Here is a 24,312-nt window from a genome sequence, read left to right on the forward strand (position 1 = left end):
GATAAAGACTTGAGGCCATTTAGAATGACAGCATCCACACAGAGTGCAGGCATGTACTTTTTCAAAGTTCAGTTCATCGGTTCATACTCAGAAACCTTACCAAAACTGGAAATTCTGTAACTAACAGGAAGACACAAATGAAACAGAGAGAATAATGCCATTCTACAGCACTAAAAAATCTAATGAAAACACAGCTATCTTTTCTTCTAAATTCTATTCAAAACTCTCAAACCGGCTTTGCAAAAACTAGAGAGTGGCCATGTAATGATAAATGACAAAATGCAAAAGCTAACTTCTCTGAACACAGATGCTATAAAGAAAGAAAACTTCTCAGAACAGTGTAATCGGTAAGCGTGCGGGTCTATGACTGAGACACGGCCGTGGTAAATGTGGCCCTCTGTTCAATGGGAAGTGACAACATAGCCCCCTCAAATGCTTGAGTATGATGCTGGGCCAGGTCTCTCAACAACAAAAGCAAGGTGCTCTGGGTATCTGTGAGACAAAAAACAGCTTAATTAGTGACTTGCTATACTCAGTAGCTGTGGTACACCAGAAATTGACACAATCAGGTTTAATAAAGTGTGTATTTAAAAAAAAAAGGTCTGTTCTTCTTGGGCATTCTCACCTGCATCAATATTCTTGTTTGCTAGAACATGGCTGGATGCAGACACTATGTCTTTCATATGACTCACAACCTACAAAAAAATGGCAAATTATTATACATGACAAGTGACAATCAGTGGTCTCTCAGGCTGTATCTGTGCTACATTGCACTGAGTCATGTTGATCTGCTGCGGTTGCATTCAGAAGGCTAAGAGACAGAGAGAGAGGGCGCCTACCAGTGAGGGCTTGTGGTTGTACAGGAAGCCCAGGCAGTTGAACACAGTCTTGTTCTCTTCTACGTCTTCTTTTAGAGGAAGACATGACAGAAGGGCAGGAAATACCTGAGAGGAGGAACAGCTTCAAGACCTGACCCTCATTGGCTCATATAGGTCACTAACGTCACACTCATGTTACACTCACTAAGACAATGGTATATGTACACATTTTGATCTTCTATACTGAGAGTCAAAATTGCATGATACACAGATGTACAAAAATGCAAACCTAATAAAGACACATACAGACACAGAGGCCAAACATCAGAAAGCGTGGGTAGACACAGTGTGCAGCAGCTGTACCTGATCCAGCGGTACATTCTCAGCGCTGCTCATGATCATTCTGCAGAGGGCAGCGCACAGGTTGTCAATGACCCTCCTGTCCGACTCTTTGGACAGGAGTGAGGAGAAGAGGAAGAGCAGCATGGGATAGTCTCTGAGACACAAAGTCAAGGGAGAGCCGGAGACAGTTGAAGCTGCTCAAAATTACACTCTCGGCACCCACGCCACCTACACATGGTACAACCAAACCTGCGCATACATGATAAAACTCACATATGTCACATAGTTATTGATGAGGATACTTTGTAATGAAAGGTCCAGCAGTTTCAGCCAGAACCCCCAGTCCGAACACACTGTTACTGCGCACCTCCGCGTCACTGTCCTCAACTCCGCCTACTAGCACCGGCAGCACCTGATTGGACAGCTGCCCGACGACTGCCCTGCCCCCTGCCACACCCCCTAGCAACTGCAGGGTCTCGCCAAGTGTGCCCACAGAGAAGGAGCGGTCTGCCACCGGGGAGGACGAGTTCTACAGTGATGGCAAAAAAAAAAAAATCTTAATTGCTGTTGGTTAGCAACACAAAAATGCTTTTATCATGTCAATAACGGATATGGGTATGTCCCCTGTACTTTACCGTATTTCTGTAGTAATCTGCTGTGTTATTGCTGTAATGCAATACTATGTTATTGCTGATGGAAGGCTGCGTTCTGCACATGGGAACAAAGGTGCGTGGGGGCAGGTGTGGACTCACAGCCTTGCTCATGACGAGGGGCAGCAGCTCGGTGAGGAAGGGGAAGAACGTCTCGGCAGGGACAGCCGACGCCAGCAGGGGGATCCCCTCGCCGGCAAACTCCTGCAGCATGGCGTCACGCTCCGCCTCCAGCACAGCACATCGCGTTATCACACATCGTCAAATCACGGAAGATCACCCCGCCGCCACAGGCGGCTCACAAACAGATGCTACCTGCTGCTCGTTAGCATCGTCTTCGTCCCCTCCTCCATCCTGGCATGCCGTCTGTGGAGAGAGGGAAGCAGAGAAAGAACGAGATCACCGCTTGCCGCCTTTGACTTGCACGGGCCGCACATCTATCCCCGCCTAACACGCGTTATGCTGTAGTTGAAATGCGCCGGCATAACATTGCTACAGCGAGACAGGAACGTTACGAGTTAGATGGGTCATCGTTTCCTTACGGCAGCTTGACTGAGACGGTGTTTTTTTTTTTTTCAGGCTTGCCAACCTACCATTATTCTTCATTGAAGCATGTGGACACAGAACTGTCCCTTACTGGTGGCGGAACGTCTGAAAACTGATAAGCAGCTCACCTTTTTCTTGAGCACGTCCCGGATGGCCTGGAAGACCTCCGCCAGCCGACTGGGTGTGTGCAGCGCCTCCCCCTGGCAAGACCTGATCACAGCGTTCAGGGACTCCAGCACAGCCATGACCACCTGCCTCTCAGGCTCCTGCCTCACGGCCTCCAAGAAGGTGGGCAGCACCACAGACAAGAGCTTCTGTAGGGCTGACAGAGGGCACTCTTACAGAGAGAGCTGAGAGGCAGCCAGAGAGGTTTTACAGTGGCGGCCTTCGGGCAAGAACAAGGGGAGGACGAAAACACACAGTACCTTTAAACTTATAACTGTCGTGAAATTATTTTTCACTGTCACTTTACAGTTAAAAACATTGAGTGATAATAAGTTAAATATCACAAAGCGGTCAGCTGTGTCCTGTTTGTACCATCTTGCATGCCACTTTATTACATGCACTTTGTTCTGGATAAGAGCATCTGCTAAATGACGAAACGTGAATATATTATGGGTGGGTGATCCTCACTAACACTGGCAAACTACGTCAATTACAAAAAATACTCAAAGACAGAACAATCATATGTTTATAGGCAAATGTATTTCTTTCTCACCAACTAGCATTGATGTTCCTTGTACAAAATAACAGCACGATGTACCCCGGTCAAATACCACAAGCTGAGATGAAAAAGTCACTCTTAAACACAGAGTGTAAACACAGATGTCGAAATGAAAGGCTGTAAAACGCGGACACAGAGGTACCCTGGTGGTGGATCTCGGTTGGATTCTTCCGCCAGATGCTGTGCTGAGCCCTGCAGAACTGCCCCATGGCTGCAAAGGCGGCTTTGCGAATGTCCTCGTGGGGGAACTGAGAGGAAACAAACAACCCTTAAAGGCCGTTACATTAAAGGGGAACACGAGGGCCGACACATTACCTCCAGCAGCAGCGTGACTCACATCGTGCAGCTCATAGACGTGCCTGAAACTGGACTCCAGGAAGGGCAGGAACGCAGTGCTGACATGGTAGAGAGACATGGCAGAGAAGGGACATCAGTGCGTGTGTGTGAAGAGCATCAGCGGGGTGTGCCTGTCCGCTCAGTACCTGTTATTGGAGCGTTATACATTATCTGTGTCTCTGTACCCAGTATTGAAGGAGATCTCTCCCAAAGCCTTGCAAGCATCCTCTTTTTCATTGATGTAGGAGTTCTCCACGCTGAACCTGGTAAGAGAAAGACAGCAGAGGTAAGAATAAGAATAAGAATAACAAATACTTTATTAATCCCGGAGGAAATTTGAGTAAGCAATCGCAAACTATTCCAGCCGTGGAGCGACTGATGGTACGGACAGGTGGAAACAAACCCAGCAACGCCTCTGTTCCCTGCCTCGTTTTCTCCCTCTCCTTCCAAAACTGTTTCTCCCTCATCGTCTTCATCATCATCCAGCTGGGTAAACTGCTCATCTTCTTCAAGGTAGGTCTGAATGATATGCAACAAAAAGAATAACCGAGGTATGTCCTGTTTATATTTTTGGGCTGAAGTGCAAAAGATACGAACTGAAGGCATCTGGAGTGTGACGCTGTCCTCTACGTAGAGAACGGCTGGATTCTTCACTGACCGTGACTCCATCTGTGGACTTGAGGGACAGCTGCATCATGGTGGTGATGGCAGTGAGGTGAGGGGTTAGACTGTCAGGGCTCACTGAGGACACTGCAGAGAACAGGCTGTAACTAGAAAGGGAGACCACTGCTCAGATACATTCACAAAACAACCACAAAGGACAGAGCAATGTTTTCACTCTGCACAACCAACAGAGGCAAACAACCATTAAAAACTGGATGAAACAGTATATATCAGATACAGACAGAGACACAATGTAGCTCAGATACACGAACAGACAGTGCAGCTCAGATACAGATACAGATACAGCACAGATACAGATACAGATACAGACACAGCTCAGATACAGATACAGACACAGCACAGCTCAGATACAGACACAGCGCAGCTCAGATACAGACACAGCGCAGCTCAGATACAGATACAGTGCAGCTCAGACACAGATACAGACACAGCACAGCTCAGATACAGATACAGATACAGTGCAGCTCAGAGACAGATACAGATACAGTGCAGCTCAGACACAGATACAGACACAGCACAGCTCAGATACAGATACAGACACAGCACAGCTCAGATACAGACACAGTGCAGCTCAGATACAGATACAGACACAGCGCAGCTCAGATACAGATACAGACACAGCGCAGCTCAGATACAGATACAGATACAGACACAGCGCAGCTCAGATACAGATACAGACACAGTGCGGGTCAGATACAGATACAGACACAGCGCAGCTCAGATACAGATACAGATACAGACACAGCGCAGCTCAGATACAGATACAGACACAGTGCGGGTCAGATACAGATACAGACACAGTGCGGGTCAGATACAGGTACAGACACAGCACAGCTCAGATACAGATACAGACACAGTGCGGGTCAGATACAGATACAGACACAGTGCGGGTCAGATACAGATACAGACACAGTGCGGGTCAGATACAGGTACAGACACAGCACAGCTCAGACACAGGAAACAGATACAGACACAGCGCAGCTCGGGCCCGTACGTGCAGCGCCGCAGGTCAGGATCATCCACAGAGTCAGTCAGTCTGAGACCCAGCTGCACACACTCGGCTGCCAGGGGCCTGAACACATCCTCCCCTACAGTGCGAGCCAGCACTGACAGAGTGTCTGCACAGGGAGAGGGGGCACTCACGGTCATTCACAATACACGGGGAGGCCATCAGAACAGGGGGGAACCTCACTGCAAATGCCACAAAAAAACATGGCAAAATCTTTGACACTGACAGACTGGCGCTCATATTCATACCCAGAGCCTGCATCTGCAGTGACCTCACTTCCTCCTGCGTGTCCATCAGGAAGCCCCTGAGACTGTCAATCACTGTGGGGAAGTATGGCACCAGCATCTCCTTCGCCGCATTGGCTAACATGCACACAGGGGCAGGATTAAGGCAAAGATCACAAAGATGCACAGTAACAGCGAAACAGACAGAATCGGCCATTCAGACCGACAGAACTGAAATGACCCTTAATGCTGTAAGTCACGGTTACCAATGGCTCCGATGGCACTGACTGAGAGCACTTTCATCTTCAGACTGTCAGAGCTGCTCAGGGTAGCAAGCATGGTCTCCATCAAAGTTGGCAGATAGGGCTGGATCCCCTCACCTACGAGTGGGAAAAGGGTTAGTGGACAGACACTGACCACACACAGAGCGCAGCACGTAGAAGGCAGTGGTGAAAAACGTGGACACTACTCATAGTAAACAGAGACATTATGCAGATTCTGACCCAGGTTCTCCAGGAAGTTCTCCAGAGCATAGACGACCTTGGAGATATGAACGGTCTTGGCTTGGTCCGGACCAGAAATGTATCCCAGCAAAAGTGGAATCAATTCAGCACTGTATTTACTGATCTCAGGCTAAGAGGGAGAGACCATGGATGAGTGAGATATTAACAGAGACACCATTGCAGCATAGAGGCTGTTAAAATAAGTGCATAGCTATAAACACAAGCATGCACACACATGAACCAGGAAAACTCTGCACACACATGAACCAGGAAAACTCTACAGAAGGACATGTGAAAAGATAGATACACTGATAATGAAAACTTCACAAATGGAAAAGGGAACTCACAAATTTACCACATAAAAACACAGACAAATACACTTATGGATTCATAAAATAATACAACACTAGATAACTAAATTAGTGTCAAGGTTTCTTCTGAGAAGACTTTTGAGTTTCAGAAGAAAAGAGTTTATTTCCTTTAACTTTTGCATGCACTGTTATATAAACTATAAACAGTTACATCAATTACATCTTATAGACCTTAGCTTTCTATAGCTTAGACAACATATAACAGAAGCAGCTCTAATACTCAGAAGAAGCAGATCTAAGCACATGTAATACTCAGCTTCATTTTTTCACTGTTCACTAGCTGCTCAAAAACAGTAGGAAATATGTTAAAGAGTGAGGTTGCACAAAATGAATGCCAAGTATTTAACTGCTCCAATATCAAATAGTTACATAAGTACATATCAATGACGACCCACATGCATGAATACCTAGGAACTTACCTGCAGGTGCTCAGAGAACTGTCCCAAGGCAAAAAGACCAGCACTATGTACCATCTGACTACTGTCTGACAGACTCTGATACACCACCTGCAGCACAGAGGACAACATCCTGGCAGAGGCACATTTAATTAATACACTGTGCACAGAATGAAGGAATAATACACTATACACAACACTGTGAGGTGTAATACAGTAAGTAAAGCATACACTGATCAACTGACAGTACAGTGCCTTAACATAGCACGGATAAATGTATACAGAGAACGAGATCAAGCAATGGTGTATATGCACAGTGAGAGACTGCATGTTTTGCGGTCAGCGCCAATGTGCTCACTTGGATTGGATATGGGCAGAGCAGCCTTCAGCCAACATAGCAAGGCTCATCAACCCAGCCTTTCTCTCACAGGGCTTCTCGCTGGCCAAGCACAACTCTGTCAGGGGCATCTGGTAGAGAGGATTCATAACAAACGTCAGCAAAATGTTTTGGCTGCAGAAACATGCTTCTAATATTAATTGCAACTATTACAGATGCTTCCTGATCTGACTCACCAGCTGGTCTAAGAGTAATTCAGGCGGCATGTGAAGTGCCATGGTATCAATAACCTGAGAAAGAGAGAGGGAGAGAGACAGAGAGAGGAACAAGCAGCAGCAATAAGAATGAACTTCTGATCAAAATATCAAATTTAGTTATTTTTGATTGAAGCACAATAAAATATAGATCTTAAACTGAATAAGACTAAATGCCTTTTCTCCACAGCTGCTACTGACAGCTCGTACTTTTCTTGAGGTACCCAAAGACATAAGGATAAGGATTTTACACTAAAGGCAAAAATGTAAAGGATGATTATACATCACTAAAAACTGAAAAGACTTGGCTGTTAAACTTATTTCTCATTCTAACAACTCTGTGCTGACAACCATTCTATGAAAATACAAATGGATGAAAAAATAATGTGAAATTATCTTAGCAATTAGCAGCAAAAGCAAACTGTGCTTTAGCAAAAGCAGCAAACTGTGCTTCAACAGGTTAGTGAACCAGAGATTAAGCTTTCCTTAAAGTCTCTGATGTAAAACTGCCTTAGCAGCGACTTTAACCCTGGTACAATACAGCACGGGATCTCGGAACAATACTTTCTTGTGGTCGAGAAAGTATATCCAAAAAAGTTAAAAAACAGACAAACCAAACTGTTGCAAATCGGCTGAAGACAGCGTATTGCGTTTTCTTCAAGACTATTTTGGATGATGCTTCCGTTCAAACTGATATTCATTCACTTTGATTCCTCGCTGTTCAGTTATATCGTCCCGAGGGTGCCATCATGCTTTTGAAAGGTACTTGTGGATCAAACATCCAACCCTTTGCTTTAGACCCCCTTCATACTGCAGTAGGGAAAGTTTGCTTTTTATCTGGCCCTTGTATCAGAGATCAGAAAATTAGAACTCTCTTTCAAATACACATTATAATCACTTCATATATAACACCTTATTGGAAAAACTTTGTAGAAGACATTCAATGGAAAAAGGTTTGGACTATCCCACTAAAATATTTAATTACAAATAAAGTTAGAGAAATTGGCTACAAATTGCTGCATAGTCTATCCCACTAAACATTTTTTAAAAAAGTTTAAAGGATATCAGCATTGATTGCTCCTTTTGTAGGACTGAAAATGAAACTGCTTTACATTTATTTTGGAGTTGCCCCCATACTACTATGCTTTGGAAGAACTTCTGTTAATTTATAAAGCAGAATGTATATGAAGATTTGGCTTTATTGTACTAAGATGTATTGTTTGGATTTTATAATGTAACTAAAGGCAAAGAGACTCAACATTTTGTTATTAATCTTTTACTCATTTAGCCAAGTTCTACATTCACATATGTAAGTTTTCTTGCAAACGCCCTTTTCTCTTTGTTTTTAAACAGAAGTTTGTACAATATTTGAACAGCAGTTGTACCTCTTGCTGTATCTTCTTCTTTTAAACTAACTATATGATTTGTTGTATGATCTGTTTATTCCCCTGGCTCTATATTGTTGTGTTTGTTTATATTCAATGTTGTATACTTAGTTGCACAAATATTGTCATATTTTATATTTTACAACATTCTGGATCTTGTACAGCTGTGGTTTGTACTGTTATGCTCAAGAAATTAAAAAAATTGTAAACAACGAAACAGCGCCTCCGTTTGTAAAAATGGCGTAAAAGCTTACAGCACCGGGTATTCCCAGGCGGTCTCCCATCCAAGTACTAACCAGGCCCGACCCTGCTTAGCTTCCGAGATCGGACGAGATCGGGCGTGTTCAGGGTGGTATGGCCGTAAGCAAAGGCTACGGCGGCAAACTGTGCTTTCATAGCTTAGTGACCAAAAAATTCAGTCGCTGATACAACACTGATATCAGCGACTGAATCACACTGCACACACCCGATCTCGTTAACTCTGCCTTAGACGTGAATTTGACCACGGTACAATACAGCGCGGGATCCTGGAACAATACTTTCTTGTGGCCGAGAGAGTATATCCACAAAAGTTAAAAAAAAAAAAAACTAACGCAATAATATATAAGCGTATTGTGTTTTCTTCAAGACTATTTTGGATGATGCTTCCGTTCAAACTGATATTCATTCAGTTCGATTCCTCGCTGTTCAGTTATATTGTCAGTGTATATTTGAAAACACCGATACTTCTAACATACAAGTCTGTCAGAACTATGAAACCATGGACACCCCCCATGTCGGCTAAACTAGCGCCGAACAACCAAAGGCAGGATATTATTAACAATCAAAAGCTTAAAAACTACTCGTGCGCTTTTCGTAGTGAACATTACGAAAACAACAAAGCACCAACAACCACCAGCGACGAACAACCCAATATGTCTTAGTCTTTTGTTTCACAAGAATGTCAGGGGAGAGCGCGAACGCAGTCCCCCACTACCAGAAATTATGCAGTCGAGATTCCCACATTTGGGGAATTCGCAGGGGTCAGCACAGCCGGAGTGCAATGACTGAGCCTCGCCCTGGGTGAACCACCTTCTTGATCATGGTATCTCCCCTGCCAGGTAAGTATGAATTGTACATCTCCCTCAACCCGACCTCATTCCACACAATAACCTTCACATACACGGTTACCACATCTTTCCACACGCTCCGCTGCCTGATCTGCGGAAAAACAACCTGCTTTCCTTACTCGGTCTAACGGTGCGCTCTAATACAGCAACATTTTAATCTCGGACAACGTTTAAATTTCACGTTGCTGATATTTCCCACAATGCCACGGGAGCATATTTTCATAATCAATAATATCAAAGCGATCAAGGAGACCTAAAGTCCTGCATGACAGCATGAGGGGAAAAAACACGTCACACTGACAAAAACATCGAAGCCATCCTTTATTTTCTGCAAAACATTCATACTTGTTTTTTCATGTTTGCAATGTTTCATGGCTCTTCGACGTGCCTGGCAGGATTTCTGGCTAATTCGGCGCATCACTTCCATCTACAGTATGCGAGGCTCAACTACAACACTGCAATGTAAAATCAACTTGAACCCATTCGCCGAGGTAGCGTCACTGAAAAACACCACTAACCTGCTGTCTTTACAGCTCGCCACTACGATTTTAAGTGGAAGGAGCAACTTTTTTGAATGACACCGTCATAACTGCCGGAGTACAAGAACTGAGCCTCCCTCTGGTTGAGTGGACCAATTCTTCCTAAAAGATTTACACAGTGTGCATGGATAATAAACATAATGAAAAAAAGGGATATGCTTCCAGTTTGCTTCGCAGTTGAAAACAGCTATTGGTGCTTCGCCCAACAATCATCATTATAAGAAAGAAAATACAAGAAAGACGTTTAATAAGTACGCGAACACTGGCACTGTGATCTGAAAAAAAGCTTCATTCAGGAAGGTAAAATAAAATTCCTGTCTTTAAAATCGTTCTACATACTCCAGGCACGAAAGGGGGATAGCTGGTTAGCCACGGCTCTTTCAAGCGTTTTGTTCACGTTATTCAAACGTAAAAGTTTAAAGAGGATTGGTTGCTTTTGTAAATAACGAAACAGCGCCTCCCTCTGTGAAAATGGCGTAAAAGCTTACAGCACCGGGTATTCCCAGGCGGTCTCCCATCCAAGTACTAACCAGGCCCGACCCTGCTTAGCTTCCGAGATCGGACGAGATCGGGCGTGTTCAGGGTGGTATGGCCGTAAGCAAAGGCTACGGCGGCAAACTGTGCTTTCATAGCTTAGTGAACCAGAGAATCAGCTTCCCTTAACGTTCCTGATGTAACTCTGCCCTAGAATTGAACTGAACCCTGGAACAACACAGCACTGGCTTTTGATACAGTACTTTCACAAACTGGCTAAAGACACAGTCTAGTGTGTTTCTTTGAGGACTGTTTTTTAATGTTGCTGCCATTCAGGCTGACATTCACTCACTCTGCATCTTCATCCTTCCGGATATTATTAGTATATTTTACAAAAGCAACGCTCTTAACATACAAACAAATGTCAGAACTATGAATGGACACCCTATACAATGGCGAGATTCACAACAACAACAAAAAAGACAATTGTTATTTGAAAAAGAAAGGGAGAGAGAGCAACACCAACAGCAGCAACAAGAATGAGCTCCTGACAAAAAGATCTAATTTAGTATAATAACATACAGCTCTAAAACTAAATGAAATCAACATGCCAATGTGCTGAACAACCTTACAGGAAGCAAGAAGCTACTACAAAACCATATAAAAGGAATAACTAAATGGCAGGATATCAAAGTTTCAACTGAGAGAATTCCCAGAGATTTTAAGGGCAGACTTCATCCAGCTTAAAGACAGAGAAATTAAAGCAGACCTGCTCTTCTACACAGAATATCCAACGGCCTGATATACATCTCTCTGCATGGCCAGTAAAGAGCTGAAAATGGCTGGTAATAAAGTGACGAGACAATAATATCTCAATATGACCCCAAAATTCAACATAAACATCTATAATAATGGCACAGTTATGATTTGGGGATCAAAGCAAGGCTAGAGCAGTTTGAAAAGCTCTTGTTGAGAGAAAGAACACACCCTGACCCCAACAGTCACACACACACACACACACAGCCTGAGCCCCAGTCTAGAGTGTCACTGTCACACACTCCCCTAATGTAGATGCAGCCCCCCCACCCCCCAGACCCCCAGAACACTGCTGTCTTTGCAACACATCCAGGCCTGTCTCCCACTTTTAGAGGTGGAGATCACTGAATTTAAACAAAATAAACTCATGGACACTTACACTATCTAGCAACTTAAAGAGGAAGTCAAACAATTTAAAGAGGACTGCAGGATCACAACTGGACAACTAGGAATACGTGTCAGTGATCTGCGTCAGGCTAACAGGACACTAAAGGATGATTTATCCTGAATGATAGAGGAGATGGAGCAGAGAGAGGAACACATCCACACTCTCCGCCAGCAGCTGATCAGAGTGACATCCATGCTGTGTCTGTGTCTGTATTTGAGCTGCACTGTGTCTGTGTCTGTATCTGAGCCGCGCTGTGTCTGTATGTTTCTGAGCTGCGCTGTGTCTGTATCTGAGCTGCACTGTGTCTGTATCTGTATCTGTATCTGAGCTGTGTCTGTATCTGTATCTGTATCTGAGCTGTGCTGTGTCTGTATCTGAGCTGCGCTGTGTCTGTATCTGAGCTGTATCTGTATCTGAGCTGCGCTGTGTCTGTATATGAGCTGCGCTGTGTCTGTATCTGTATCTGAGCTGCGCTGTGTCTGTATCTGTATCTGAGCTGCACTGTGTCTGTATCTGAGCTGTGCTGTGTCTGTATCTGTATCTGAGCTGCACTGAGTCTGTATCTGTATCTGAGCTGCGCTGTGTCTGTATATGAGCTGCGCTGTGTCTGTATCTGTATCTGAGCTGCACTGTGTCTGTATCTGTATCTGTATCTGAGCTGCGCTGTGTCTGTATCTGTATCTGAGCTGTATATGTATCTGTATCTGAGCTGCGCTGTGTCTGTATCTGTATCTGAGCTGTATCTGTATCTGTATCTGAGCTGCGCTGTGTCTGTATATGAGCTGCGCTGTGTCTGTATCTGTATATGAGCTGCGCTGTGTCTGTAACTGTATCTGAGCTGCGCTGTGTCTGTATATGAGCTGCGCTGTGTCTGTATCTGTATCTGAGCTGCACTGTGTCTGTATCTGTATCTGTATCTGAGCTGCGCTGTGTCTGTATCTGTATCTGAGCTGTATCTGTATCTGTATCTGAGCTGCGCTGTGTCTGTATCTGTATCTGAGTTGTGTCTGTATCTGTATATGAGCTGCACTGTGTCTGTATCTGTATCTGTATCTGAGCTGCACTGTCTGTATCTGAGCTGTGCTGTGTCTGTATCTGTATCTGTATCTGAGCTGCACTGTCTGTATCTGAGCTGTGCTGTGTCTGTATCTGTTTCTGAGCTGTGCTGTGTCTGTATCTGAGCTGAGCTGTGTCTGTGTCTGTGTCTGTATCTGAGCTGAGCTGTGTCTGTGTCTGTATCTGAGCTGCGCTGCAGAATCAAAAGGATGGTTATACATCCCTAAAAACTGAAAAGACTTGGCTGTTAAACTTTTTTCTCATTCTAACACCTATTTGCTGTCTGGGATTATTGAGCCTCTGAATACCAAAAAAACTACTCCTCCACAGGCTGACAACCAATCGATGAAAATACAAATGGATGAAAAAATAATGTGAAATTATCTGACTACAGACATTGCATACTGAAATTTACCTCAGAATGGAGAAGCCATTGTGCTCCATCATTACTTTACTTACATTAAATCTTCAAAATGTCTCAGAATGTAAGATCTTTTTGCAAACAAAATACTTGGACTTGGGAGATTTCATAAGGTAAAAACACAACATTCGTTTCTACTTCATACACTGAGAAACAGCGCCTCCATTTGAGAAAATGGCGTAAAAGCTTACAGCACCTGGTATTCCCAGGCGGTCTCCCATCCAAGTACTAACCAGGCCCGACCCTGCTTAGCTTCCGAGATCGGACGAGATCGGGCGTGTTCAGGGTGGTATGGCCGTAAGCAAAGGCTGGAGCGGCAAACTGTGCTTTCATAGCTTCGTGAACCAAAAATTCAGTCGCTGATACAACACTGATATCAGCGACTGAATTTTTGGTTCACTAAGCTATGAAAGCACAGTTTGCCGCTATAGCCTGTACTTACGGCCATACCACACTGCACACACCCGATCTCGTTAACTCTGCCTTAGACGTGAATTTAACCACGGTACAATACAGCGCGGGATCCTGGAACAATACTTTCTAGTGGTCGAGAGAGTATATCCACAAAAGTTAAAAAAAAACAGACTAATGCCGGGTTCAGACTACATGATTTTTTGTCTTTCACGATGGTCACCATGTCAGACTAGGCAGTCATAGTACCACAAAATCTTGCCGCATATTGGTCGGAAGACTGTCAACAATACAAAACTGACCCCAACCAACCAACGTTCGCTGTACACAGATGGTCTCATGGAGGAAAAAGGATTGGGTTTTGGCAACTGTATACTCTCTCTGGTAAAAGAAGATACAAAGATATGTTTTAATATCAGGTGGTTGCACAATAATTATAACTGAAATAGAGAAAACAGTAAATACAGCTCCAGTTCCTTTCATTGACCACCACCTGAAATGACAGCATACGCGTTCAGTTTACATACAAACGTCACATAGCCCTAGGGAGGGCTTCTCAAAGTCCAGACCTCGATCCGCATCCAGACCGAACGGCAAGTCAATCTGGACCCAGTCCATACCTCATGTTATGCATACAATAATATGTTAAGAAGTGTAAGGTTTTCTATTTTGAAATAAATTTTCTATTGATCAATAAATTGTTAGTGACATTGAATATAAAGTGTAACAGGAGATCATTCACAGCAATCCTGTGCCCAGATGAATATGGTTTTAATGTGGCTTGTTTCTCTATCGTTGACATCGCTGTCCTGGTGACGTTAACTGCTGGAGAGCGTTGTGTGTTGTTGCTGCCGAGTTCAGGCATTAACGTTACACGGGAGAATTTTCTATCAGCTCCTAAATCGCAGATACAGAATGTGTCTCGTTGTCTCTAGTACACGATTTCTACACCTAGTGTAAATATAGTTGTAAGGTTAACAAATATGATAATAATATTACTGATTACTGTTATTGCTGTAACACCATGCAAGTGACAGTTACTGTAACACTTTATGTGTAACCACAATAATATTAGCTACTGACGGTTAACGATAATACGCTGTTACTATTGCTAATTTCCATGTTTGCAGAGAGCACTCTGTCATCCTTCTGGTCAACTTCGGAGCACGTCGTAGGAGATTCTAAAAAAATTCTGACATGAAAGACGACTGTTCGACTGTTTGTCGATTTCGTCACATTACAAGACCCTTTCGTCGTTCGGCGTCGTTCTCGATGTTCACATTCGGGCCCGACGCTGGAAATTTCTCAACTACGACAAAATCTTGTAGTCTGAACCCGGTATAATGCAAACTGATGGAAATCGGCTGACGACAGCGTATTGCGTTTCCTTCAAGACTATTTTGGATGATGCTTCCGTTCAAACTGATATTAATTCAATTCGATTCCTCGCTGTTCAGTTATATTGTCAGTGTATATTTTAAAACACCGATACTTCTAACATAGTCTGTTATAACTATGAAACCATGGATACCCCACACGTCGGCTAAACTAGCGCCGAACATCCAAAACTACTTATAATAAAGTTTCAAAAACGCACCACAACCACTACCAACCAAATATGTCTTAGTCTTATTTTTCACAAGAATATCAGGGGAGAGCGCGAACGCAGTCCCCCACTACCAGAAATTATGCAGTCGAGATTCCCACATTTGGGGAATTCGCAGGGGTCAGCACAGCCGGAGTGCAATGACTGAGCCTCGCCCTGGGTGAACCACCTTCTTGATCATGGTATCTCCCCTGCCAGGTAAGTATGAATTGTACATCTCCCTCAACCCGACCTCATTCCACACAATAACCTTCACATACACGGTTACCACATCTTTCCACACGCTCCGCTGCCTGATCTGCGGAAAAACAACCTGCTTCCCTTACTCGGTCTAACGGTGCGCTCTAATACAGCAACATTTTAATCTCGGACAACGTTTAAATTTAACGTTGCTGATATTTCCCACAATGCCACGGGAGCATATTTTCATAATCAATAATATCAAAGCGATCAAGGAGACCTAAAGTCCTGCATGACAGCATGAGGGGGAAAAAACACGTCACACTGACAAAAACAGCGAAGCCATCCTTTATTTTCTGCAAAACATTCATACTTGTTTTTTCATGTTTGCAATGTTTCACGGCTCTTCGACGTGCCTGGCAGGATTTTTGGCTAATTCGGCGCATCACTTCCATCTACAGTATGCGAGGCTCAACTACAACACTGCAATGTAAAATCAACTCGAATCCATTCGCCGAGGTAGCGTCACTGAAAAACACCACTAACCTGCTGTCTTTACAGCTCGCCACTACGATTTTAAGTGGAAGGAGCAACTTTTTTGAATGACACCGTCATAACTGCCGGAGTACAAGAACTGAGCCTCCCTCTGGTTGAGTGAAACAATTCTTCCTGAAAGATTTACACAGTGTGCATGGATAATAAACATAATGAAAAAAAGGGATATGCTTCCAGTTTGCTTCGCAGTTGAAAACAGCTATTGGTGCTTCGCCCAACAATCATCATTATAAGAAAGAAAATACAAGAAAGACGTTTAATAAGTACGCGAACACTGGCACTGTGATCTGAAAAAAAGCTTCATTCAGGAAGGTAAAATAGAATTCCTGTCTTTAAAATCGTTCAACATACTCCAGGCACGAAAGGGGGATAGCTGGTTAGCCACGGCTCTTTCAAGCGTTTTGTTCACGTTATTCAAACGTAAAAGTTTAAAGAGGATTGGTTGCTTTTGTAAATAACGAAACAGCGCCTCCCTCTGTGAAAATGGCGTAAAAGCTTACAGCACCGGGTATTCCCAGGCGGTCTCCCATCCAAGTACTAACCAGGCCCGACCCTGCTTAGCTTCCGAGATCGGACGAGATCGGGCGTGTTCAGGGTGGTATGGCCGTAAGCAAAGGCTACGGCGGCAAACTGTGCTTTCATAGCTTAGTGAACCAGAGAATCAGCTTCCCTTAACGTTCCTGATGTAACTCTGCCCTAGAAGTGAACTGAACCCTGGAACAACACAGCACAGACTCTTGATACAGTACTTTCGCAGACAGCCTAAAGACACAGTCTAGTGTGTTTCTTTGAGGACTGTTTTTTAATGTTGCTGCCATTCAGGCTGACATTCACTCACTCTGCATCTTCATCCTTCCGGATATTATTAGTATATTTTACAAAAGCAACGCTCTTAACATACAAACAAATGTCAGAACTATGAATGGACACCCTATACGATGGCGAGATTCACAACAACAAAAAAGACAAATTGTTATTTGAAAAAGAAAGGGAGAGAGAGCAACACCAACAGCAGCAACAAGAATGAGCTCCTGACAAAAAGATCTAATTTAGTATAATAACATACAACTTTAAAACGAAATAAATTCAACATGCCAATGTGCTGAACAACCTTATAGGAAGCATGAAGCTACTACAAAACCATATAAAAGGAATAACTAAATCACAAAACATCAAAGCTGCAACTCAGGGAATTCCCAGAGATTTGAAGGGCAGACTTCAGTAAAGAGCTGAAAATGGCTGGTAATAAAATGACGAGACAATAATATCTCAATACGACCCCAAAATTCAACACTCTAAAGGATGATTTATCCAGAATGAGAGAGGAGATGAAGCAGAGAGAGAATCACATCCACACTCCCAGCCAGCAGCTGCTCAGAGTGACATCGTTAGCAGCAGCAGCAGTAGAGCCAACCACTCAGCCAGACTACAAGCACTGGCTCTCAGACTGCGAGCAGCCAGGCAGACCTGGGACAGGCCTGGACCCTATCCTTACTGCTCCACAGCCTGACACCCCCACCAGACACGCAGCCAGCCCCTGTGCAGCCGCCTCCACAGCCACACTGGGACAAAGTCCACCACGTCAGCCACCTAGAACAGCTTCCTGAATCATAGAAAGCTGTTCCCATGGCATCGTGTTGCAAAGGTTCTGGTGTCTGGGGGTGACCGCAGACGAAGCACTCCAACTGCTCTGTCAGGCCAACCTTGACAACCCTGGAAACATCATAATCCACATTTGCACAAATGACCTGAGCTCTAAGGGGGAAAAGGTGTCTGAGTCAGTGGTGAAAAGACAGGGTGGTGAAAAAGGCTCAAACAGAATTCCCCAGAACATCAGAGTCTCCACCCTACTGCAAAGGAATCATTGCGCCTAGCAAATCAAAAAATCAACAGGAAAATCACAAAAGACTGTACCTCTCTGACTAATGTCAACATCGCCCACCACCCCACTATAACTCATGATCACCTTTACGACCACATACACCTCAGCCAGGAGGGAGTCCAGACATTCACCCCGGGACCTAAAGGATGCAGCACTTGGCAGAATCTCCCCCAATCACCACAGGAGCAGAGACCAACCTTAGCATCACCAGGGATGACAAGGCATTCCTCACCCACCAACAGATGCATTGGTGTATCTAAAATCAAGTCCCCATAACTCATTGCATTTTAAGGCACTTCAAACCCAACAGCTGAGTTCCAAACACATCCCCCTCAGTTAGCTGACTCTGAAGCTAACTAACCCACAGAGAAAGAGAATGAACCTCCAAGGGGTAAGGACATCACCAGCATGTTAGGAATAAACAGGCCACAAAAAACTCACATTTAGTGACTCTGGCAAGCAGTCCTACCTGAGCAGCATGGTGCCTGAGACTCGCGTCATCATCACTGTCCAGTGCATCCTGCTTCTCGTCTGTGGCATCCTCTTGGCCAGGAGGGGGCGCTGCGCTCATCACACTGAACACGGTCTGCAAGATGGGACTCAGCAGCTTCTGCATTAAAATTGCCTTTAAGACCAAAACGAAGGGGTGACATGTTATTGTTGTTACATGGATGGAATAAAAGGGAATAGGTCTGTATATCTCAAAGGGAAAAAAAGCCAATCTCTGCAATGCACTTACTTCAGCAAAGAGAGGCCAAGGAACTTAAACCTGAATTACCTTGCTTTTAAGTTTAATGAGGGAGGTGATGGGTGAGAATGTCTTCACGCGCAGGGAGGCACTGAGAGAGGTGTCTGCACTGACCTAACACCACACACACATGTATGGCACATACAGCGTTAATTATTAAAACAATGCTAAATATGCACTTTTCTGCGCTGAATATGCCATCAAATATGAATATCCTCAAAGGATAGTGCACTAACCTCCACACAGAAGTGAACTATCTCTGCAATATGAGGGCGGATGATGGAAACATCACTTTCCATCAGCTCGTCAAACACCTCCATCGCCTCGCTGGCCTGATCCTGTAAATGACGCACAGTGAAAATTCTCAGGCCTAAAAACAGCAACACTACCATCTGTAATTACAAAGTCCTTAAGTGTCAGTCATTAGTGACCCACTTGATCTGACTTGATGAGCCGCTGGATGGCAGTAATCAGCCTTGGAATGATGGGGCGCATCAGGTTCTGCAAGGTAAACACAGGGACAATATGCTATGCTACACATATAGCAAAGCTTATTCACGGGCAGCGTGTTAGGGACTCACCATCTCCTCAGTGCCAAAGTAGGAGGTGATGGCGGTGAGGGTGTTTATGCAGTAGTACAGGGCAGTAGGATTGCTCAAGTCTTCCAGCACACTTCTGAACAGCCTCAACAGCTGGCAATAGTGAGGTCTGAAGGTCTCTGGGTTCGACCCCACGACTCCACTAAGCAGCAGCATGCCCATCTGAATGTGACAGGAACAGAGGGCATAAGATAGTGTCTGTAAATCAGTCTGCCTCTGTGAACTTAGCCACCCAATCTGTGCTTTGTCTCAACCTCAACTCTGTGTCATTTTCACATCAACTGCTCTTCCTGAACAACCTTACCAAGTAACTCTATGGGCCATATGTATCAATCTTTGTGTACAACTTGCCGTAGGAACATGCGTACGCAGAATCCCACGATTTGTGTACGGAGGTTTTTCGTCAGAGTTATCAAACACCACGTACACCTGATTGTCTTTATAAATCAGAGCGTAAATCAAATCAGCGTGAGATTATGTGCGCACATGAATGCGCTTAACGTCCACTCCCACAATTGTTCTCATATGGACCGAGACACGCCTTTAATTAGTCGAATTAGCATATTAAAGATCCCAGGTAAATCTGAGTGAAATGCAGAGATTGATGTTGAGGATCAATGGCAGGATCTAAGAGAAGAAATTATTCGGACACGGAGATAGAGGTGATGATTGATGAGGTGGAGAGAAGAGGCCAGACTAGAGGCATTTCAAATCGACAGAAAAATGTGGAGTGGCTCAAAGTGGTGACTGCCATGAATGCAGTTTCACCAGAGGTGTGTACCGTGGAGGAGGTGAAAAAGAAGCGGTCAGATTTTAAACCTGAGTGTCCTCGCACCATTTAGGGAATCGGAGCACTCGGAACGTAGGTCTACAAGATGCAAAATAATAGAATTTATGAACGATTGTAATCACTGAGAGACGACTGCTGAAATCAACAAAATAATAGCCAATGCTGTCAGGGTCATTAAGAAAAAAAAAACAAAGATAATCAGATCGTTTTGTCTGTCTTTCTGCTCATGCCATGCAGCTCTCTCGCTCTGTCTCTCACTACATACATAAGACTTAAACGGGGGGGCACGCTGGTCCTGTGTGCGCTTATTTGTTTTTTGGGCTCTCTTTTAATACTGGCTACACCACTGCTGTGAAATAAATGTATTATTTGATTTTGAAACAGTAGTCTTGTGTTGTTGTTATTTTGCCTTTCGGACGATACTGCATGGTTAAATCAATGAATTTCATTAAACCTACCACCAGACCAATTTTAGGTGGTGACCTGGCAATCTGCCCCAAATATTCCTATTTCATATTATGGCCATGATGCACAAACACATGGAAAAGGTAAGGTAGGGAATTATTCACATCTAGTAAAAATGCCACTATGTTGCCACCCGCTGGATGAAAAAAATGCAGAAATAGGCATAGCAGGATGATAATCTACTGTTTTACTATTTAAAAAGATTTGCCCCCTCACCATTTTTAACTGCCCCCTCAGTCACTTCATCCTGGCGCCAGGACCTGGCGCGATAACACTCATCACTGATTGACACAAGACTTGTTTACTTGCATCACCGTTAGTTCCTCTTGGTGTCACCAATCTGCAAATTACAAATTTTATGCGTACGCCACCTCGAGACCATGCGCAGAGGTACGCATGTTTTCCCGGGAAGTATCTTTTCATAAATACCGTTTTATATGTAGGAAAGTGCTCAGCACGATTTTAGTGTGTACGCACCGTTGATACATGTGGCCCTACAACTCAAATCACTGCTAAAAATTCCTAACTGGGGTAAATGCAGAGGCACAGCCATGGCTGGAGTACCTGTCTCTCCTGCGAGCTAGTGCTTGTAGAGGATTGGCTGAGCAGTGTCAGGAGGGCGGGCCAGCGGTCAGGAGTCTCATGTCTGACCAGTGCTGCACCCAGCTGAGAGATAGAGTGACGCACTGTGTGTCTACGAAAGAGGGAAGCAGAGTCAACCATAAATGCATCAACAGGGACCTACCCAAATAATGTAATCAGGACATATCATCCCCATGTCTCTTTTCTTGCCTTACCACGTAGTGGAAATAACTGTCCCAGTGACCTGCTGATGTGCCTACAAAAATTTCAACAATTTTGTAGGGCATCAGTAAGGCCCTGAAGTAGCATAATCACAGTGCAACTACCCAATTTGGCCAACAAACTGCTGATTTCAACAGCGTCTACTGTAAAAACTAAGTAGTGTCTGTCTAGACCATGTTATTTCTGTCACTATGCAACCTACCCACACACCCAATGAAAAATTAAGACCTTATTTTTATCATGGATTTTTTTTTGTATGACAGAGACAAGAAGATGAAAAAATACATTTCCACACTACAGCTGTCCTCAGTGTCAAAGGATGGTTGTAGTGCTGACACATGTTGTTCTTGTTTCTGTCTTTGTCTCAGGAAGAATGAAATATTCTACAAGTCTCATATTTTCAGTCTGTATGTTAGCCATCACTGTATTAGGTACCAGTCACAAATTATTTTCTTTGTTTTATTGTCTTTTGTGACTCCATGATATTGCAATATCATGCATCATCCACTGTAATAATTTCAGTCTTTTCTTTCCTGGATTTAATAAAATGGCCTCACTTCCAATCCAGCCCACATAAATTCCTTCCTCTCATCACCATGACAACTGAATGCTATGTTTTTTTTTTTTTTTTTTTTACCAAATTAATGGCAAGTTAATTAATGACATCTGAAATTACACAATGTGCAAGCCCTTACAATGGCCTGACCCTAGAATTCTGTTTCATAGAATTCTGAGACAACTGTCAACTGTGAGAGGATCCATGATGCTGTGACAAAAACTGGTACATGGTAATAGTACAACAATACATTGTGTGTCTGGCTTTGCTTGTGTTTTAGCCTAACAGGCATTTCAATTTCTAACCTATGTGTGGAATAGTCAATTAAATTAACCAGACTCAACTGAAGTAACAGAAGGGTAGAGGAAAGGACTCAGATACATTTACAGTTTTTCAGTAGTTTAAATTACACTGTAAAGTGTAGTTTTAGACCTAGTGAAAATGGCAAACTGTCATCAAGATATCAAGTACTTACTCTGTCTCTTGTTGGAAAGCTTGTAAGACCACAACCTTCAGACTAAAGAAAAAAATTTCAACAAGTTACCACACACTGACAGAAATGAGATTGCTTGCAATAATTTAAAAATGTTCACATTAAATTTGCATACATTCTTCTGGGAATCACAGAACATGACTTAATTGTCCTGCCTTGGATGAGGACTAAACGTAAAAACTTCACTGCTTCAAAAGGCAGTGGACACCGAGTATAAGCATTATAATCTGTGCTGGAGTCTGAGTGACAACCTCTCTCGGTGCTCAGGGCTGATTTTCTTCCAGTGCTTTGTCACCCTCATCCTCAACAGCACTGCGGCTGACTGGCGGACCTGAGCAACAAACAAGTAAATTAAAAAACAAACCAGACAACATGTAGGTGACACGTGCTACTGTGTGTTGGAGTTATAAGACTTGAGAGACAAAAGAAACGTTCAACCTTTCAAATTAGTTTGAACTGAATCAGTTTGAATTGAATCGGTTACACTGAGGGGAAAATGGAGGCTCACGCACACTGGAAGCTCAATCCGTTCCAAGTCTATTTCTTTAGCATACCAAGCGGGAGCCTACACCATAAACCAATCAGCTGGAAATGCAACTGAAGGATTGAAGTACACAATTCCTGTATTAATGGAGTTTGCCTCTAGCAGTACAGAAGAGATAGTAATTTTATGACTTGCACATATCCATATCCCATTTCATTACACCTATTCATAACCACTTAAGTGTGAGAAGAACAGCCCCATCTGTATCTATTGCTGAATTATGTTCTTTAAAATTATGTTAACGAGCTAGCATAAGGCAAAAAATTACCTCTGTTTTTTGGGAATCAGTCATGACCAAACACAGCGTTGGAATCACCGCTGGGTCTCTGAAAGCCAGTTTCAGCTCAGTGGTGGCCTCGAGATAAAATGACAAAACATCATCAACCAACACTGATTTGCAAAGGATTTCATCCAATGTATAAAAATATTTTATTGCAGAAGTGGTGATTTAGGGCATTAAGGGCAACATTTAGCGTTTTAGGTTGTTGTGCAATAAGACAGGCAGATTGGCTAAATTGTTATAAATTACAGTATATCAATAAGGCTAAGACGGATATCAATTATATAACCTAGCCAGCTACTCAGCCTAGCAACAATACCTCTGTTGCCAGAGAATATTCATTGAATTAGACACTACGCACTGATTGGAATATAGCTAACGTTACAAGTTAATCACCTGTAATTTAAAGTTGGTCACTCGGACTAAACGTTGGCTAGCTAGCAAGCTGTAAAAGTTTCACATGCAAATGTTGTACATAACAACAGCTAGAGTCCATTTATAAAGATCAGTCTATAGATTATAAAGGCGACAAACTGCTGGGACAGTTGGTTTAGCTGGCTATGTTATCTAGCTACCTGCTTTACAACGGCGTTGTCAGGCTGCTTGAGCCGGGTCAAAATGCTTTCCACGTCTTTCGTCATCCTGTCTGTCCTCCAAATTTAACGTGTTGTTTTCAGTGATGTCCGCGAAAGACTATGCTGTCTAGCAACTATTGTCAATATTGACGGGACTGAGTAAACCTGAGATGGGTGCGTTTAAACTGAGTACAGAGCAAACAAGAAATCAGCGCCGCAGACAACAGCCCCACACCGCACGGTCAGCTGCGGCGGTTGAAATTCGAGTCTTGATCAGTATGAAATATTGCCACGCGAGGCAGAAACGTTGATCCACAGACTGCAGAAAACCAGCCTAAGCAGCCCAAGAGTTTAGCATGAGCCATGAAAATTCTGCGCGGGTTCAATATTATTAAGAGTCATGGATGGTTCGCTCATATTCATTCAGCCTCTCTACATTAGCC

At 43.6% G+C, this 24,312-nt stretch overlaps 1 protein-coding gene and 6 non-coding genes across 7 annotated transcripts; all 7 read right to left on the bottom strand.

Moving 5' to 3' along the window:
• On the bottom strand, positions 1–23,935 carry LOC118773466 (importin-4-like). The gene is made up of 30 exons (XM_036522405.1): positions 23,870–23,935; positions 23,283–23,369; positions 22,722–22,801; positions 22,453–22,494; positions 21,182–21,311; positions 19,345–19,524; positions 19,199–19,264; positions 19,000–19,101; positions 18,794–18,877; positions 18,485–18,640; positions 7,176–7,229; positions 6,961–7,070; positions 6,627–6,735; positions 5,837–5,966; positions 5,600–5,713; positions 5,358–5,471; positions 5,095–5,218; positions 4,075–4,186; positions 3,820–3,935; positions 3,602–3,679; positions 3,418–3,475; positions 3,223–3,328; positions 2,485–2,678; positions 2,126–2,176; positions 1,913–2,038; positions 1,463–1,689; positions 1,182–1,314; positions 840–944; positions 626–695; positions 1–492 (listed from the first exon to the last, which is right to left on the bottom strand). Exons 1-30 carry the CDS (start codon positions 23,933–23,935, stop codon positions 362–364), a joined length of 3,255 nt encoding a protein of 1,084 aa, XP_036378298.1. The 3' UTR covers positions 1–361.
• On the bottom strand, positions 8,826–8,944 carry LOC118773855. Its single transcript, XR_005004767.1, has one exon. It is a non-coding gene; the product is annotated as a 5S ribosomal RNA (ribosomal RNA).
• Positions 9,523–9,686, bottom strand: LOC118773848. The gene has a single exon (XR_005004761.1). It is a non-coding gene; the product is annotated as a U1 spliceosomal RNA (small nuclear RNA).
• On the bottom strand, positions 10,708–10,826 carry LOC118773867. The gene has a single exon (XR_005004777.1). It is a non-coding gene; the product is annotated as a 5S ribosomal RNA (ribosomal RNA).
• LOC118773847 lies at positions 13,566–13,684 on the bottom strand. The gene has a single exon (XR_005004760.1). It is a non-coding gene; the product is annotated as a 5S ribosomal RNA (ribosomal RNA).
• Positions 15,441–15,604, bottom strand: LOC118773849. Its single transcript, XR_005004762.1, has one exon. It is a non-coding gene; the product is annotated as a U1 spliceosomal RNA (small nuclear RNA).
• LOC118773876 lies at positions 16,627–16,745 on the bottom strand. Its single transcript, XR_005004786.1, has one exon. It is a non-coding gene; the product is annotated as a 5S ribosomal RNA (ribosomal RNA).
• Positions 23,936–24,312: the final 377 nt, after the last annotated feature.

This window comes from Megalops cyprinoides, chromosome 2 (genome assembly GCF_013368585.1).
Source record: "Megalops cyprinoides isolate fMegCyp1 chromosome 2, fMegCyp1.pri, whole genome shotgun sequence".
Lineage (NCBI taxonomy): Eukaryota > Metazoa > Chordata > Actinopteri > Elopiformes > Megalopidae > Megalops > Megalops cyprinoides.

Coding starts and splice junctions, on each gene's coding strand:
- LOC118773466 (XM_036522405.1), bottom strand. CDS start 23,935: ATGACGAAAGACGTGGAAAGCATTTTGACCCGGCTCAAGCAGCCTGAC. Junction 22,802..23,282: donor CTGATTCCCAAAAAACAGAG/GTAATTTTTTGC, acceptor TTTGTTGCTCAG/GTCCGCCAGTCAGCCGCAGT. Junction 5,714..5,836: donor GAACTTCCTGGAGAACCTGG/GTCAGAATCTGC, acceptor TCCCACTCGTAG/GTGAGGGGATCCAGCCCTAT.